At 46.3% G+C, this 19,234-nt stretch overlaps 1 protein-coding gene across 1 annotated transcript; it reads left to right on the forward strand.

Moving 5' to 3' along the window:
• The first annotated feature begins 2,193 nt into the window (after positions 1-2,193).
• On the forward strand, positions 2,194-3,171 carry LOC102447864 (olfactory receptor 52P1-like). The gene has a single exon (XM_006110249.2). It carries the CDS (start codon positions 2,233-2,235, stop codon positions 3,169-3,171), a length of 939 nt encoding a protein of 312 aa, XP_006110311.2. The 5' UTR covers positions 2,194-2,232.
• Positions 3,172-19,234: the final 16,063 nt, after the last annotated feature.

Genomic DNA, 19,234 nt, shown 5'->3' on the forward strand with positions numbered 1-19,234 from the left:
AAATCCATTCACGAACTTTTGGAGGACCAGTAATGTTCATTTGCATATTTGCATATTCATTAATCAATATTCAAATAAGTTGTTTCTGGTCCTCCCAAATCTCCCAGTGCCAGCTTTAGCAAAGCTTTTGATATGGTCACCCACAATATTCTTGCCAGCAAGTTAAGGAATATGGATTGGATAAATGGGCTGTAAGACAGACAGAAAGCTGGTGAGACCAGGGTTTCCCAAACTTTTTACTTTAATTGGAACCCTTTTTTTTCAGTTCTGCTTTTTGCAGCCCAAAAATATAAACACATGAAAAACAAATGAAGAAAATACCAGACATATAACGTCTGGTATTTTCTCAGTAGGGAAGTTGTATTATTACTAGATGTATCAGTTTGTAGTTTCAAACTGCCTGGCTGGTAAATGTGCTCAGGCTGCATGAGTGTGTCTACCAGCCAGACAGTTCACAACTACTCGAGGGGTTTGTGTGTGTGTGTGTGTGGGGGGGGGGGGGGACGACAGTAGAATCCCTGTGCCAGACTAACTCGTGCTTTGTGGGTGGGGGGGGGGAGAGGGGAACGGGGTCAGGTCAGTCCCACTCCCTGCAGGCCGATTCATTCCTTCCCCCGCTCCCCTTGCTGTGCCTCTGGCCAGCCCCACTTCCCCAACCCCCTCCCTGGCAGCCAGTTCTCCCCCGCTTTTCCTCCCAATCTCCCTTGGCCAGCCCCACTGCCTGCGTCCAGCCCTCCTTCCAGCCGCCACTTCTCCCACCCCGCCCACATCTTCCCCGGCCAGCTCCCTGCCCCCAACCTCGCACCCCCCGGCAACCCTGCTTCCACCGGCCCCTCAATATCCCCAGCCTGCCCTGATTCCCCCGTCCAGTTCTGCTTCCGGTGGCCAGCTCTCCCCTCCTCCTCACCCCAGAATCCCCTGGCACCTGCACCTTCCCTTAGCCCTGCACCCTCCTGGTGCCTCCTTTTCCCCTAATACCCACCCCCTCACCAGTCTCTGCCCCATTCCCCTCCTGCCCCTCTGTGCCCTCACACACAATTTGTTCCATCCTGACTTTCCTCATGCCCACCCCTTCTTTCAAGCCTTCTCCCAGCACCTCCTCCTCCAGCGCCCAGTGCCCTTCCCTTCCCCTCTCCTCTCCCAGCATCACCCTGTCCCCCTCCCACTAACACCTCCCCTCCTGCCCTTCCCTTCATGGTCTGCACTTGGCCCCCTGGCATTTGTCTCTCTCTCCCGCACCCCTGTCCCTTGGTGCCTTTCCCTCCCAAGCCCCTTCTCCTTCCACCCCTTTCCCCACCCCTGTCCATTCCTTGCCACCGCACGAGCCGGTTCCCACCTTCTCTTTCCCTGTTGCGGGGCCGGGATCCGCACTCAGGCCCCGGAGGCCGAATCTGGAGCCAGCCAGGCCCCGCCATGTGCCTCCTGCGGGTTTCAAAACCCCGGGCCATAACGTCACATCCTCCCCGCCCACGTGCAATGCCACACATGGGCGGCAGGCGGCGAGGAGGAGCCACGCGTGGCAGAGACATCCGGGGCCGAAGGGATGCTCTGGGGGTGGGGCCGGAGAGGACACGCGGGGGTGAGGCCCGCTCCAGGCAGAGCCGGGAAGAGACCCAGCTCCACATAGCGCTGGAGCAGGGCCCGGCTCTTAACTCGCCGGCACTTCCAGGTGCAGGGGCGCGGGGCCGGCAGCCACCAGGCACGCCGAGGCCCAGCATTTTTTTGGGAAACGCTGGTCTTTACTACAAGCCTTTATTTCAAAACAATCTCGACCTGGAGGACCTTTTACTCCAGCTTCTGTAACTCTCATTTTACGAGGAGTAAAGGAAGTCAAAGGAAGAGAGTGTACACAGCACCAGACATAGCTTGAGTTGTGTAGCTTAATTGGAGTTTTGCCCTTCTGTGTACATGTACCCTAACAGGGTTCAAAAGTGGGCTAGATAAATATATGGAGGTTAGGTCCATCAATGGCTATTAGCCAGGATGGGCAGGAATGGTGTTCCTAACCTCTGTTTGTCAGAAGGGGAATGGGTAACAGGATGGATCACTTGAGGATTTCCTGCTCTGTTCTTTCCCTTTGGAAGCACCTGCCAATAGCCATTGTCAGGAGGCCAGGAGGTTGGACTAGATGGACCTTTGATCTGACCCAGTAGGGCCCCATTCTTATGTTCTTATGTTCCATTCACAGGCAGCCTGAGCATTTCTGAGCCCAATCGATGCATCAACTACCTCATGGCAGCATTCAACTTCACTGTATCTGAGTCTCCAACATTCATCCTAATGGGCATCCCTGGCTTGGAAGCTGCCCACGTCTGGATTTCCATCCCTTTCTGTGCCTGCTACATTATCGGCCTGGTGGGAAATTTCATAGTTCTGTTTGTTGTAGGCAAAGAACAGACCCTGCACCAACCGATGTATCTGTTGATCTGCATGCTGGCGCTCACCGACATCGGCATATCTACATCTGTTGTGCCGAAGGCCCTGTGTATATTTTGGTTTGATTTGAAAGGCATTACTGAAGGTGGGTGCCTTACCCAGACGTTCTTCCTCCATGCAGTTTCTGTGATGCACTCAGCCGTCCTGGTGACAATGGCCTTTGATCGCTACGTGGCCATATGTAACCCTCTGAGATACACCACCATCCTCACCAATGCACGCATCGCTATTCTAGGGCTAGTGGGTTTGATAAGATCTGTTCTCTTTATGCTGCCCCTACCCCTGCTCCTCAGCAGGCTGCCATTTTGTGCCAACCGGATTATCCCCCACACGTACTGTGAGCACATGGCTGTGGCAAAGCTGTCATGTGGGGACATCGCAGTCAACAGGACGTATGGTTTGGTGATGGCATTTGTAGTCATTGGGTTAGACCTGACTCTCGTTGCCTTGTCCTATTGTCTGATCATCAGGGCCGTCCTCAGAATCTCCTCCAAGAAGGCCCATCCGAAGGCTCTCAACACCTGCACTGCCCACATTTGTGTGATGCTGATATCTTGTATTCTCTTCCTGTTCTCCACCCTCACACACCGGTTCGGTCACGGCATCGCTCCCCACATTCATATCATCTTGGCTGACCTCTTCTTCCTCATCCCCCCCATGCTGAACCCCATCATTTATGGGGTCAAAACCAAAGAGCTTCGTGTCAAAGTGAGCCAATACACCTGCAGAAGGTGATCACAAGGAGCCACTGACTTTAAACCTGTGTGACAAGACAGGGAAAGAATATCTCCCTATTAACCAATGGTGCTCCACTCCAGTGTGGTTGCTAAACATGGTGGGAGTTCAGAGTCTGAGAAGTTCCTCGCCCTTAATGTCTTGTCACGCCGTCACCAAATGCTGCTTTCCCTGTGTTCCTTAGTTTCCACTCTCTGACTATCACCTGATCTCTTTCAGCATCACCCATCAGCCCCCACTCTCCCACACGCTGTCTCTCAGAATTTTCTTGACTTCCAGACCACCAGAAGATACTTCAGCTTTCTGATGCAAAGTGGCTTCCCATTAGGCTTTGTGTGAACTGGGCTCTTGATGAGTTTGACAAACTAAAGATATGCTTTCAGATAGACATAGACAAAGAAAGAAACAATAATACTGAATTTCTTTATCATATGTACAGTGATACGGTGACTTTTCTATGATGGCGTAGAGAGTACGATTATTAAGTTTGCAGAGGATGCTAAGCTGGGAGGGGTTGCAAGTGCTTTGGAGGATAAGGCCATAATCAGGGCTCGACAAACTATAGAATCTACTTGCCTGTGGCGAGTAGATTTCAGCAGCATGCCCCGTTTATCGGCGGCGCACGCATGCACAGTGTGGCTCTTGCGCATGCTCAGTGCAGGGCTGGCGAGCGGCTTTCACCGCCATTTGTCAAGCCCTGGTCATAATTCAAAATGATCTGGACAAACTACAGCAATGGTCTGAGGTAAACAGGATGAAGTTTAATAAGAACAAATGCAAAGTACTGCACTTAGCAAGGAACAATCAGTTTCACACATGCAGAATGGGAAGTGATTGTCTAGGAAGGAGTACTGCTGAAAGGGATGTAGGGATCATAGTGAACGACAAGTTAAACATGAGTCAGCATTGTGGCACTATTGCAAAAAAAGCAAACATAGTTTTGGGCTGCATTAACAGGAGTGGTGTGAGCAGGACATGAGAAGTCATTCTTCCATTCTACTCTCTGCTGATTAGGCCTCAATTGGTGTATCGTGTCCAGTTCTGGGCACCACATTTCAAGAAAGATGTGGAGAAATTGGAGAAGGTACAGAGAAGAGCAACAAGAATGATTAAAGGTGTAGAGAGCATGAGCTATGAGGGAAGGCTGAAAGAATTGGTCTTGTTTAGTTTAGAAAAGAGAAGACTGAGAGGGGACATGATAGTGGTTTTCAAGTATCTAAAAGGGTGTTACAAAGAGGAGGGAGAAAAATTGTTTGCCTTGGCCTTTGATGATAGGGCACGAAGCAATGGGCTTAAACTGCAGCAAGGGAGGTTTAGGTTAGACATTAGGAAAAGCTTCCTAACTGTCAGGATGGTTAAACACTGGAATAAATTGCCTAGAGGGATTGTACAATCTCCATCACTGGAGATATTTAAGAGCAGGTTAGACGGACACTTGTCAGGAACAATCTACATGGTGCTTGATTCTGCCATGAAGGCAGGGAACTGGACTTGATGACTGCTTGAGGTCCCTTCCTGTTCTAGGATTCTAGGACTATGTCCCATCCTTCAGGAAGTCTGGAGGATAAAGTAAAGGTTTCAGTTGGAAAGCTCTAATCCCGGAAAGCATCTGCAGCTACTTAGGACATTCTACTGTAGCTTGTTGATGACAGTTGTGAACCTATGTATTTTTGAGAACAAGTCTGCTGTATTAAACTATGATCATCACCTTTGGCTCAAATCACTGAGCACTTTGTGCCATCTTTTTTCAGTTGGAACTTTCAAAACACACATGCACTGGTCACGTTGTCAGAGATGTCAAATGCAGCTGTTGAACTTTCATCTTGGGGTTTGTGAGACACGCGAAACACAGAATGCCACCAAATGCCCAGGAGACAGAATATCTTACCTCCTCGCTATGACTGCATTGTTGCCCATGTGCACAGGGTAGAATTTATTGTTTCCTTGAAGCTTTCCCACATTTTCCTTATTTTGGCTTAGAATTCCTATTGAATAAATTATTTTTGGTTTGACCTGAATGTAGCAATCAGTGGGGCCAGGGAAACACCTGGTGTGAAGAGCATGTCCCGAAGTGGGGATACACTAACACTGATCTAAGGCTACGGCTACACTGCTGTTTTTTGCGGAAGAAGATATGCAAATCACGCTCACATTTACTTATCTTCTTCTGAGTCTTTTTGCAGAAGAGGTTTTGCCAATATTTGGCCCCCGGGTAGATGGGGCCAAAGGTTGAGATAAAAACCTCTTTTGCAAGACCCTGTAAACATTGATTGTCAAGGAATAAGGGGTCTTGCGAAAGAGGTTTTTTTTCTGACATTTGGCCCCATCTACATGGGGGCCAAAGAGCGGCAAAACCTCTTCCGCAAAAAGAATCGGTAGAAGATATGCAAATGTGAGCACAATTTGCATATCTTCTTCTGCAAAATAACCGGCAGTGTAGCCGTGGCTTTGGTGACAATGAGGAGACTGGGGGTTCAGTCCCCCAAGAATCCTGGGAACAGCCATGTCACCATTATGAGAACTCTGCCACACAGGAGAGTGGAAGGGGGAGTTGTGAGGTGAGGAAGGCCTCTGGGTAAAGGGAGGGGGAGTGGGGCCATATAAGAAAGGCCACTTGAATGACTGAAAATATACAACTTAATATTAGTAATAATTGACATGATGATTCATCATAGCACAGATGAAACATTGTGGTCCCAGACTTTATTGCATGGGACTGCTGCTGCTGCATCTTTCTACACATTTCTTTGAACTTTACATCATAACTGGTCACATTCAAGTTAATGTGTGCATTCAAGCTAGAAGAGTAATTGCCCATTTTAAAAATTTTGAATTCATTTTTCATTTTACTTTAAAAAGTTGTGCGTATTTTGGGAATGACAGTCCAATCCTAGTGAAATAAATAGAAAGGAACATAAACACTGTCAAATCAAGTGTAAAAATGTAATAAGAAAATCAAAAAAAGATTTTGAGGAACAGCTAGCCAAAAACTCAAAAAGAAATAACAAAAAATGTTTTTTAAGTACATTAGAAGCAGGAAGCTTCCTAAAAAACCTGTGGGTCCCCTAGATGATTGAGCTATAAAAGGAGCAATCAAGGATGATAAAGCCATTGCAGAGAAACTAAATGATTTCTTTGCTTCAGTCTTCACAGCTGAGGACATTTGGGAGATTCCCGAATCTGCACCGTCCTTTGTGGGTGATGAATTGAAGGAACTGTTCCGGATTGAAGTGTCATTAGAGGAGGTTTTGGCACAAATAGAAAAACTTAATGTTAACAAATCTCCGGGACCGGATGGCATTCATCCAAGGGTTCTAAAAGAACTCAAATGGGAAATTGCTAAGCTATTATCTGTGGTTTGTAACCTATCCTTTAAATCGTCTTCTGTACCTAATGACTGGAAGGTAGCCAACATGACACCAATATTTAAAAAGGGCTCTAGAGGTGATCCTGGCAATTACAGACCGGTAAGTCTAACTTCAGTACCGGGCAAATTAGTCGAAACAATAGTGAAGAATAAAATTGTGAACCATGTAGAAGAACATAATTTGTTGGACAAAAGTCAACATGGTTTCTGTAAAGGGAAATCCTGTCTTACTAATCTATTAGAGTTCTTTAAAGAGGTTAACATACATGCAGACAAGGGGGATCCAGTAGATATAGTATACTTGGATTTTCGGAAAGCCGTTGACAAGGTCCCTCACCAAAGGCTCTTGTGTAAATTACATGGCCATGGGATAAGAGGGAAGGTCCTTTCTTGGATTGAGAACTGGTTAAAAGACAGGAAACAAATGGTAGGAATAAATGGTAAATTTTTAGAATGGAGAGGGGTAACTAGTGGTGTCCCCCAAGGGTCAGCCCTGGGACCAATCCTTTTCAACTTATACATAAGTGATCTGGAAAAAGGGGTAAGCAGTAAGGTGGTAAAGTTTGCAGATGATACCAAACTGTTTAGGATAGTCAAGACAGAAGCAGACTGTGAGGGACTCCAAGAAGATCTCACCAAACTGAGGGTGTGTCTAGACTACATGCCTCCTTCGACGGAGGCATGTAGATTAGCCAGATCGGAAGAGGGAAATGAAGCCGCGATTAAAATAATCGCGGCTTCATTTAAATTTAAATGGCTGCCCCGATCTGCCGATCAGCTGTTTGTCGGCAGATCGGGGCAGTCTGGACGCGATGCCCCGACAAAGAAGCCTTTCTTCATCGGCACAGGTAAACCTGGTTTCACGAGGCTTACCTGTGCCGATGAAGAAAGGCTTCTTTGTCGGGGCATCGCGTCCAGACTGCCCCGATCTGCCGACAAACAGCTGATCGGCAGATCGGGGCAGCCATTTAAATTTAAATGAAGCCGCGATTATTTTAATCGCGGCTTCATTTCCCTCTTCCGATCTGGCTAATCTACATGCCTCCGTCGAAGGAGGCATGTAGTCTAGACACACCCTGAGTGACTGGGCAACAAAATGGCAAATGAAATTTAATGTGGATAAGTGTAAAGTAATGCACATTGGGAAAAATAACCCCAACTATAGGTACAGTATGATGGGGGCTAATTTGGCTACGACAAATCAGGAAAGAGATCTTGTAGTTATCATGGACAGTTCTCTGAAAACTTCCACACAGTGTGCAGCGGCGGTCAAAAAGGCAAATAGGATGCTAGGAATTATTGGGAAAGGGATAGAAAAGAAGACCCAGAATATCTTACTGCTCCTGTATAAAACTATGGTATGCCCCCACCTTGAATTCTGTGTAGAGATGTAGTCTCCTCACCTCAAAAAAGATATTTTGGCCTTAGAAAGGGTTCAGAAAAGGGCAACTAAAATGATTAGGGGTTTGGAACGGGTCCCATATGAGGAGAGGTTAAAGCGACTGGGACTTTTCTGTTTAGAAAGGAAGAGACTGAGGTGGGATATGATAGAGGTCTATAAAATCATGAGTGATGTGGAGAGGGCAGATAAAGAAAAGTTATTTATTAGTTCCCTAAATAGAAGAACTAGAGGACACCAAATGAAATTAATGGGTAGCAGGTTTAAAACTAATAAACGAAATTTCTTCTTTACACAGCGTGTAGTCAACTTGTGGAACTCCTTGCCAGAGGAGGCTGTGAAGGCTAGGACTATAATAGAGTTTAAAGAGAAGCTAGATAATTTCATGGAGGTTAGGTCCATAAAAGGCTATTAGCCAGGGGATAAAATGGTGTCTTTGGCCTCTGTTTGTCAGAGGCTGGAGAGAGATGGTAGGAGACAAATCGCTTGATCATTGTCTTCGGTCCACCCTCTCTAGGGAACCTGATGCTGGCCACTATCGGTAGACAGGATACTGGGCTAGATGGACCTTTGGTCTGACCCAATACGGCCGTTCTTATGTTCTTATGACAGAGGAGCCATATTTGCTTCTGTACCGAGCCATACTTGGCTTCAGAGCCAGAGGTTGCCGATCCCTGTGTAACCCACACACATGGGCTATGTCTACACTCGCGGCTTCTTGCACAAGTATGGCAGTTCTTGCACAAGAATCCGCAGAGCGTCTACACTGCCCGCCTGCTCTTGCGGAAGTACATTTACAGTACGGCATGGTAAGAGGGGGCTCCTTACGCAAGAGCTACGCTCTTTTTTGACAGGTGTAAGCCCCCTTGCGCAGGAGCTCTTGCGCAAGAGGGCTGTTTGGACGCTCGGCAGGGATTTCTTGCGCAAGAAAGCCCTATGGCTAAAATGTCCGTCGGAGCTTTCTTGTGCAAGAGAACGTCCACACTGCCATGGGAGCTCTTGCGCAAAAGCACATCGCGCACATGGCAGTGTGGACGTTTTCTTGCACCAGACTTCTTGCACAAGAACCCTTGCGCAAGATGTTCTTACGCAAGAAGCCGCGAGTGTAGACATAGCCCTAGTGTGGTTACCATGCAGTGGCACCTACACCACAGCAACAGTTAAAATCAAGAGACCTCTACAGCATGGGCTAGAAGCCAGCTGGCTTTTAGCTCAGAGGGTAGAGGCTCTTATACTCCGCTTCAAATGTCCCAGGTTCAAATCTGCCCAGTGGTAGTTACATCTGTTCTATCACAAAGATGTCAGGGAGCTAAATCATAGATGAAAAGAGACTTTTTGCTGGCTGCCAAATTAATTTAGAAATCTTTGGGGAAGTACGTTGAAGAACCCCCCCCCCCCCCGGCTCCCAATTCCTGCCTGCCAGTGTACATGCAGATTAGAAGCCCAGTGAATCGGATTCGGCTGAATTGATCAGGCCAGCTGGAATTCATTTCCTCAGAAAAGACTGTCACTGACCACTTGGCACTGGGGTGCTCCTAGGGTCAGAGGGATCCTCTTTCCAGGCATGTTGACTACTCTTGTTGACGGTATGAGTTGTTTGGACAGCAAATTGCAGAAGATGCCAGAAAGAAGGACCCTGTAGCCACCACAGGCCAAAAGGAGAAAGGGTCAGCAAGCAACCAAGATGGGATTTGAACCCACACAAAGGCTGTGTCTAGACTGCAGGCTTCTTTCGAAAGAGGCTCTTTCGAAAGCATCTTTCGAAAGAGCCTCTTTCGAAAGATCGCGTCTAGACTGCAGGCGGATCTTTCGATAGAGGAAATCCGCTTTTTCGAAAGAGAGCACCCAGCGAGTCTGGATGCTCTCTTTCGAAGACGGCCTCTTTACATTGAAGAACGCCTTCCTTCGAAAGAGGAACTTTCGAAGGAAGGCGTTCTTCCTCGTGAAACGAGGTTTACCGCCATCGAAAGAAAAGCCGCGTTCTTTCGAAATAATTTCGAAAGAACGCGGCTTGAGTCTGGATGCAGGGGAAGTTCTTTCAAAAAAAGGGTACTTTTTTCGAAAGAACCCCTGAGTGTGGACACGGCCAAACAGAGCAGAATGGATTAGAAGTCCATCGCCTTAAACTCTCAGCCACCTCAAAAAGCTAAAGGGCCACCACCTCTCCTTGGAACACTCACCACCTGCAGCCCAAAGAAGGATGACATAGCTTAGGAAGAGGTGGTTGCCAGTGGTGGTCCTATTGCATGCCCTACTCCCATGGCAGGTGCCTCGAGGCCTGCCCTTGCTTTGTTCCTGTGAAGAGGAGGAGCAGGGAGTCTTCCTAATTCCTCAACTAGTGTTGCTACCTCCATTTCACCAGGATATTCCTCCCCAGTGCATTGGAGACTTTGAGGAAAGACCTTGCTGTAGCTGTGTCTGTGTGGCTCACAACTGAGAACATCAATTCAGATTCTTCTGCCACATGATATACCAAAGCAGCCACAAAAGCGTAAAACCTCCGTGTCACCACACTGGCAGAGAAGAAGTCACAAAAACAGTTACTGAGGCATTCCAATCTCTGTGGGTATGTCTAGACTGCAAGCTTCTTTCAAGAGAGAGCATCCATACCTCAAAACTGGATCAAAAAAGCGATCTGTTTTTTCAAAAGAGAGTGTCCAGACTGCATGGACACTCTCTCAAAAGAAAGACCTGATTGCTATTCACAGAATGACCACCAGGGCACCTGTGCTTTTTTCAACTGCCTCTTCTTTTGAAAAATGTCCCTGTTCTGTGTTCACACACGCCTTTTTTTGAAAGAACTCTTTCGAAAAAGGCATTCTTCCTCGTAATTTGAGGTTTACCAATTTCAAAAAAACCCAAAAACCTGCATTCTTTCAATTTAATTTAGAAAGAATGCGATTGCAATGTGGACCCAGGTGAAGCTTTTTCCAAAAAAGGGCAGTTTTTTTGAAAAAAAAAAGTAGTCTAGACATGCCCTGTATCCCTCCCCAAAATTCTGGGTTCAGAGGTGAGTCAGCCTCATCAAGCAAAAGGTTCTTCTGGTCCTAAATGGCCAGCCACTCACACAGGTTAATATAGAACTCAGATCTTACCCAAAAATCATGCTGTGGCCAAGCTTTAGTATCTGAAATCCAAAGGTTCATTGAAAGAAAGAAAGAAAGAAAGAAAGAAAGAAAGAAAGAAAGAAAGAAAGAAAGAAAGGTGAGATTTAATATTGATTATCTGATATCAAATATATACAATAATTGCAAAGTTCCTGGTTCAGGTTTATAGCCATGATGGAATGAAGGACTGTCTTAAATCACATCTCTGGTTGCTTCCAAATCTTTGGAAGTACCTCAATCCCTTTGGCTGTGTCCAGACTCCATGCCTCCGTCGACGGAGGCATGTAGATTAGCCAGATCGGAAGAGGGAAATGAAGCCGCGATTAAAATAATCGCGGCTTCATTTAAATTTAAATGGCTGCCCCGATCTGCCGATCAGCTGTTTGTCGGCAGATCGGGAGAGTCTGGACGCGATGCCCCGACAAAGAAGCCTTTCTTCATCGACACAGGTAAACCTGGTTTCACGAGGCTTACCTGTGTCGATGAAGAAAGGCTTCTTTGTCGGGGCATCGCGTCCAGACTCTCCCGATCTGCCGACAAACAGCTGATCGGCAGATCGGGGCAGCCATTTAAATTTAAATGAAGCCGCGATTATTTTAATCGCGGCTTCATTTCCCTCTTCCGATCTGGCTAATCTACATGCCTCCGTCGACGGAGGCATGGAGTCTGGACACAGCCTTTGTGAGAATGCTCCCATTAGCTCATAGTTCAAAATTCTGAGAAGGAAAGAGGCAAAATGAAGGTGTTTCCAGGGCCTTTCATAGCCTCTTCCATGTGGAGGGAATCCTATTGTCCTTACTGTGGACAATTAAGGTGCATCTACACTGCACCCGTAGGTCAAAATAAGTTACGCAATTTGAGCTACGCAAAATGCGTTGCTTATTTGGAGTGTATTTCAAAGTAGCTTATTTTGAATTTCTGGCGCTGTCTACACAATGCCAAATTTTGAAATAGGTTCATAGAATCATAGAATACTAGGACTGGAAGGGACCTCAAGAGGTCATCGAGTCCAGTCCCCTGCCCTCATGGCAGGACGAAATACTGTCTAGACCATCCCTGATAGACATTTATCCAACCTACTCTTAAATATCTCCAGAGATGGAGATTCCACAACCTCCCTAGGCAATTTATTCCAGTATTTGACTACCCTGACAGTTAGGAACTTTTTCCTAATGTTCAACCTAAACCTCCCTTGCTGCAGTGTAAGCCCATTGCTTCTTGTTCTATCCTCAGAGGCCAAGATGAACAAGTTTTCTCTCTCCTCTTTGTGACACCCTTTTTGATACCTGAAATAGAGTGCTTTTCCAAAATATCCCTTAGTCCTTGTGGGATGAGGTTTATAGGGATGATGGAATAGTGAGCCCATTATTTCAAAAGCTATTTTGAAATAATGGACTTGTTTAAAAGATGTGGAATAGCTATTTCAGGATACCGGAAGTATCTCAAAATTGTGCTGCTGTCTAGACGCATCCTTACAGGTTAAGATGGATTGTGGAATCACATGGGCATGTCACATCTCCATGTCCAATTTTGCTTAACTGTAGCAATGGCCACTACTAATACTTCAGTTGGAAGGTCTACTCAGAGTAGATGGACGTCTCCCATGGTCCATTATAAGTTAATTAGTCTTTAGATGAACCATTCAAATTGAATAGTCGTCACAATGCACTGGCTGAATACCTCAGGACTCTTATTATAGGGGCCAACCTTTGAGATACAGGTTTTGAGCCAATACTCAGAACTTTAACTACATCTACACTGTCCTTTGCGTCTACACTCTCATGTTGACAAAGCGGCTTGCTTTGTTGACAGAACTGGATGTAGTCTAGACGCTCTTTGTCGACAGAAGCTTTGTCAATAGTATCTGTCAACAAAGCCTCTGTCGACAAAAGCCTGTAGTCTAGACGTACCCTTAGAATGAAGACATGCTATTGGAACAGTTACAGCTGCCAAATATATATCCACTATAGACCTCCAAAATGGATGCAAGTGAACACCTTTGGATCATGCAATTTGGCCTCCACGGGGGGGGGGCTCACCCAACACAACCTTGGTGATGGATGGACCCGGCACCCTTAGAACAAAGGAAGGATAAGGGAGGCCCTGAAGGTCAGGAGGTTGGAGGGCTCCTCCAGGGCCAGTGACTGTTTCAGAGGCTAGTGTAATTGATATCGCAAATGCATGGGTGGTATGCAGCGGTACTCTGCTAAGATCACGTGAAAATGAAAATGGTTTTTGGTCCTGTATCTTGTGGCAGCATTCCGACACATAATGCAGATGGTAGCACATTACACACACACACACACACACACACAACCCCTCCATCATCAATTGCTATACTGAACAGTCTTCAAGACGTAGTTACTCTGACAATCGGAGTCCCTGGTATCAGCAAATCATTTCTTCATTCTCAGGAGAGGCTGAAGTTCTCTAGGGTCTATTTTCTGCTCTTCCCACTGCTCACAGAGTTGAGGGAATTGTCTGGGAGTCCTGGCCAACCTGAGAATCCACAGGGACTGTTCAGGGGAATTATAAAGGTTGCTGTGCATCATATTGAAGGTCAGAAGTATGAGATTCATACGCCTACTCTCAGGGCTCCTTCCTGTAGCAATACAGAGATTTCCTTTCTGCTCAGCAGGATTTTGGTGAGTGGCTTCTTTCTGCATTACCGTTAGCGCAGAGATCTCAGAAACGGTTCCAGGGTTCAAGTCATGAACCATCTGGGCAGGAATTTACCAGAACAGAAACTGGAACTGTTCAGTATTGTCAGAAACAGCCAGAGATTTACCAGGTACCATTGGAACTACAAATGTATTAGAAATAGTTTAGAGAAATATTTGTGTTTTCAGATCAGTTCTTTGTCTCTTACTATCTGTCTCAGGATCTTACTTAGTTTGGGCAGTGTGGCTTTTCCTCCAGTTTACTCAAGTTTTTCAATTCAGCAACTTCACTGCCTTGCTAAGAAGTGCAGCGAAAGACTGCAGTTGGTCTCTGTGGGCACACCTACACTGAGGGCAAAAGTCGAATTAAGCTACCCCACTTCAACTACATCAATTGCATAGCTGAAGTTGAAGTAGCATAACTCGGCTTTTGGCGCTGTCTACGCAGCAGGAAGTCAAAGGAAGCCACTTCCTTTACTCCTTGTGAAATGAGGGTTATAGGAATTGGAGTAAGAAGTCCTCCAGCTTGAAATTATTTCAAAATAATGGCTTGCTGTGTAGGCACGCTCTTTGTGATTTTAAAATAATGATGCTGTGTAGACGTGCCCACAGTGTGACCAGAGGGTTCACAACAAGAAAGGGTCACACACTGTCCAGATTCTGCTCCCCCATTCTTCCCATAGTGGGTCACTCCAGATTGACACTGGTCTCCTTGAGAGCAAAATCAGGACCTGAATATTGTCAAATCCCCAACTTTCATTCCTGTTCTCGGAACGTCACAGAAAACTGAGGGTTTCTTTCAGTAACCTAACAGAAGAGCGCTCTCTCTTGCATGACTTGTAGCCCTGTTTTCTGCAGCTTGGAGTGGGAAAATTAAACACTGAGAATGATTCTGGTTCCACTGAGATGAAAGGCAAAACTCCCGACACTGCTGGAATTTCATCCGAAATCCATATGTAGAGACTTAAATAAATGGCCTGATTTACACCGGCCATGAACCTCCAGTGACTTCAACTGGAGTCACACCGTGTCCTCTAACGAGGGGTGAGCCCTTATGGACTAAAGAAGAACTAATAGGAGAGTTACTGAAATTTGAAACTCAGGCTTAGAGGTTCAGAGCAGGTTTGTTTGCAGGTGGGGGAGAGAACTCTGCTCTGTCTGTGCCCCTGTATCTCTGAGTCTGGAGAGGAGGAGAAGCACCAAAAGGCAAGAAAAATAAAAGCTCGGGGAAACCAGCTGGCTCTCAGCTTAGGCTTATCACAGAGGAGAGGAGGATGAACAGGGAGTCCAACCCCATCGGGGAGACTATTATGAACAAACCATAGATGCTGTTGACTCTGATATCCGAGCAAGCCATCTTCATGACCTCCTGGTGCACACATTAGGAATGGGAGAGGACATTAGTTTGACAGTATCGGTACCGTTTCAGGAGAAAGGGGACTGGGAATACAATAAGCTCCACTACTCTTAACACAGACATGAGCCCCCATCTCGGCTATGTGCGGCAGGGTTAAGATGGAGGCGTATCTCAGCAGGTTACGGATGGCGACAGTGGGCAAAGGCCATCAACAGGAGCACAGAGGATTCAATGAATGAAAGTGAGAGGATGAAGAACAGCTGGGCAAAGCAGGCTTGAGGCGCAGCTCCCTAGAGTTAAACGAAAACACTCCGGCTACGTCTACACTGGCATGAATTTCCGGAAATGCTTAAAATGGAACAGTTTTCCGTTATAAGTATTTCTGGAAAAAGAGCGTCTACATTGGCAGGATGCTTTTCTGGAAAAGCCCTTTTTCCAGAAAAGCGTCCGAGGCCAATGTAGATGCGCTTTTCCGGAAAAAAGCCCCGATCGCCATTTTCGCAATCGGGGCTTTTTTGCTGAAAAGACTACTGTGCTGTCTACACTGGCCCTTTTCCAGAACAGTTTTCTGGAAAAAGGACTTTTGCCAGAGCAGGAGCAGCATAGTTTTTCCGGAAAAGCAGCTGATTTCTTACAGTAGATCGTCAGTGCTTTTCCGTAAATTCAAGGGGCCAGTGTAGACAGCTCGCAGCTTATTCCAGAAAAGCAGCTGCTTTTCCGGAATAAGTGGCCCAGTGTAGACACAGCCCCTCAGTATTGTCAGCATGGTGGATATTGATAAACCCAGATTCAATTCCAGTCAGTGGAAGTTATAACTGCATCAGGGGGTCCCCTTGCCTCAGTGAATGTTGATGGAGGTGCAGCATTAGGACTGGTTCTGCAGTTTGTCCCAGCAGCACATTGAAAGGAAGACCCTAGGACAATCAGTGGGAGGTTTTAGTGGAACCTTAGTTCCAGGTGGAACCCAGGGGAAACATGCCACACTTTGCTCCTCAGCTGCTAAAATCTCCCATCGCACCCTGCTCCCTGTCCGTACTCTCCTCCCCCTTCCAGGCTGCTCCAATTCCACCAGCACGCTGGTCATCGGAGTCTTCTTCATGCCACCCAGTCACCCCTGCCTCCCATAGTCCCTAAGCCGCCCCACAAATCTTCCTTGGCAGGGGGCGAGATTTTACACCTAGGCTGTGATCCATGACTGTGTCTCACCTGTGGAAAAATCTCACACGCCAGTGGCAAGTGCCAAGGGAGGCACCCATTCGACTTTTGTTTGTACACATAAATACAGTGCATAGCGATTCAAAGACAGCAACACATGAACGACTCACAAGCTGTGACGTTTGCTCATTATATAATGACAGCAGGCAACTCTAGGACATGTGAGAGCCTAGTTCAATACAGCTGCCATGTGCAGGAGTCACTAGCAGCTGATTGAAAGAGTAAGCCCCTGGAACAGATTCCTGATGATGGAGGCTAACTTAGCTACAACTAATCAGGGAAGAGCTCTTGGAGTCATCGTGGATAGTTCTCTGAAGACGCCCATGCCGTGTGCAGCAGGAGTAAAAAAAGCAAACAGGATGTTAGGAATAATTACAAAAGGGATAGAAAATAAGACAGAGAATATCTTATTTCCCTTATATTAATCCATGGTACGCCCACATCTGGAATAGTGCGTGCAGATGTGGTCTCCTCATCTCAAAAAAGATATACTGGCATTAGAAAAGATTCAGAGAAGGGCAACTAAAATGATTGGGGTTTGGAACAGGTCCATATAAGGAGAGATAAAAGAGACTGGACTTTTGAACGTGGAAAACAGGAAACTAAGGGGGGATATGATAGAGGTCTATAAAATCATGAGTGATGTGAAGAAAGTGAATAAGGAAAAGTTATTTATTTGTTCCCATAACATAAGAACTAGGGGGCACCAAATGAAACTAATGGGCAGCAGGTTTAAAACAAATAAAAGGAAGTTTTTCTTCACTCAGAGCATAGTCAACCTGTGGAACTCCTTGCCTGAGGAGGCTGTGAAGGCTAGGAATATAACAGGGTTCAAAAGAGAACTAGATAGATTCATGGAGGCTAAGTCATGGGTAAGGAATGGTGTCCCCAACTTCTGTTTGTCAGAGGGTGGAGATTTATGGCAGGAGAGAGCGCTTGATCATTACCTGTTCAATTCACTCCCTCTGGGGCACCTGGCATCGGCCACTGTCGGCAGACAGGGTACTGGGCTGGACAGGGTACCTTTGGTCTGACCCAGTATGGCCGTTCTTATGTTCTTATGGAATACAGGGGTAAAACCGAAGATGCTCCGGGATCATTTGCTTTCTTGGCCATTAGTGGTGAAGGCTGGACATTCATTCCTCAGCTCAGAGGACTCAGAGGTCATTATTTTTCCCTCACTTAAAATGTTGATTCATTCAGTGTGTCACAAGATCCCTCAACTCCGTGCAGCACCCACCTATTTTAACATTTCCACAGCAACACGGTCAGTGGAATTTCTACTCACAGGGCTAGATTCAACCCACACGTGAACAGAAAAAATCCGGTGTAGCAAAACACCTCATTCCGCGAGGTGTAACAGTTAACTCAAACTAAGAATTTAGTTTGAGTTAACGTTTGACTGCCGCGTGTAGCTGTGGGCAGTTAGTTCAGACTAAGGGGATTTAAAAATGGCACCCCGACGGAAAGATGCAAATAAAGCCTGGGATATTAAATCCCGGGCTTCATTTGCAACTTCGAATGCCTACATTAGCCTCCCTAGTTCGAACTAGGGGGCTAGTGTAGACATACCCTCAGGTTCCAAGAACCTTGATACATTGTTCCAATGGTTAACTACTCTGGCCATTTAAAAATGAGTCCCTTATATCCAGTTGGAATTTCTTTAACTTCCACTTCCAGCCATTGGCTCTCGTTACAGCTCTGTATGCTGGGCTGAAAAGCCCATTATTAAAGATAGGTTTCCCAGAGTAGATACTGCTATTAAGACACTCCTTAAGCGTTTTTATTGAAGTGATAGATTGAGCTCTTTGAGTCTATCAGTGTAAGGAGGGTTTTCCAACCTTTTACTAATTCTTGTCACTCTTCTCTCAACCTTTGACAGTGTATCAACATCCATCTTGAATCGTGGGCTCTAGAACGCAAGAACGGACAGACTGGGTCAGACCAAAGGACCGTCTAGGCCAGTATCCTGTCGTCCGACAGTGGCCAATGCCAGGTGCCCCAGAGGGAGTGAACAGAATAGGTACTCATCATGTGATCCCTCTCCTGTCACCCATTTCCAGAATCTGACAAACAGAGGCGAGGGACACCATCCCTACACGTCCTGGCTAATAAATATCGATGGACCAATCCTCCATGAATTGATCTAGTTCCTTTTTGAACCCTGTTAAAACCCTGGTCTTCACAACATCCAGTGGTAAGGAGTTCCACGGGTTAACTGTGAACTGGATTCCATCGTACCAGTGCCAAATATAGAAGTAATATTAACTTCTCTACCTTACAGCTTGTTGGTTTACAGTTGTACGTTCTGCCTCAGACAAAGCTGGGTGCCTGAAAGAAAGTGCCTCACCCCAAAAAACCAAGAGAACCAACAGAGATGCAGGCCATAAATATGAAGACCCTTGTGTCCTACATGTCCATCCTATTAAGCACAAACTGAGTTCATACCGATGAATTAGAACCTCTGGAACTCCTTCCCAGAGGATGTGGTGAAGGCTAGGACTTTAACAGGGTTCAAAAAAGAGCTAGATAGATTAATGGAGGTTAGGTCCATCAATGGCTATTAGCCAGGATGGGTAGGAATGGTGTCCCTAGCTTCTGTTTCTCTGGAGTTGAGTGACAGGGGAGGGATCATGTGAGGATTATATGGCGTGCTCCCTCCCTCTGGGGCATCTGGTATTGGCCTCTATCGGCAGACAGGACACTGGGCTGGATTGACCGTTGGTCTGACCCAATATGGCTGTTCTTATGTTCTTAACCATGTTAGGGCTGTGAGAAGTTCAAGATTTTCCCTCCAATAGGAAGTTATTGATATCAAAGTTCATCTGTCATCATGCTACTCATTAGCTTGGCAGATTATTTGCCCTTGAGGACTTCTTTGCACTTGACTAGGTCCCAAAGAATCTGGTACCATTCCTAAATGTTGTAACCTCACTAAACCTTCTAGATCGGCAATAA

The sequence above is a fragment of the Pelodiscus sinensis genome, chromosome 1 (genome assembly GCF_049634645.1).
Source record: "Pelodiscus sinensis isolate JC-2024 chromosome 1, ASM4963464v1, whole genome shotgun sequence".
In the NCBI taxonomy this organism is placed as follows: Eukaryota; Metazoa; Chordata; order Testudines; family Trionychidae; genus Pelodiscus; species Pelodiscus sinensis.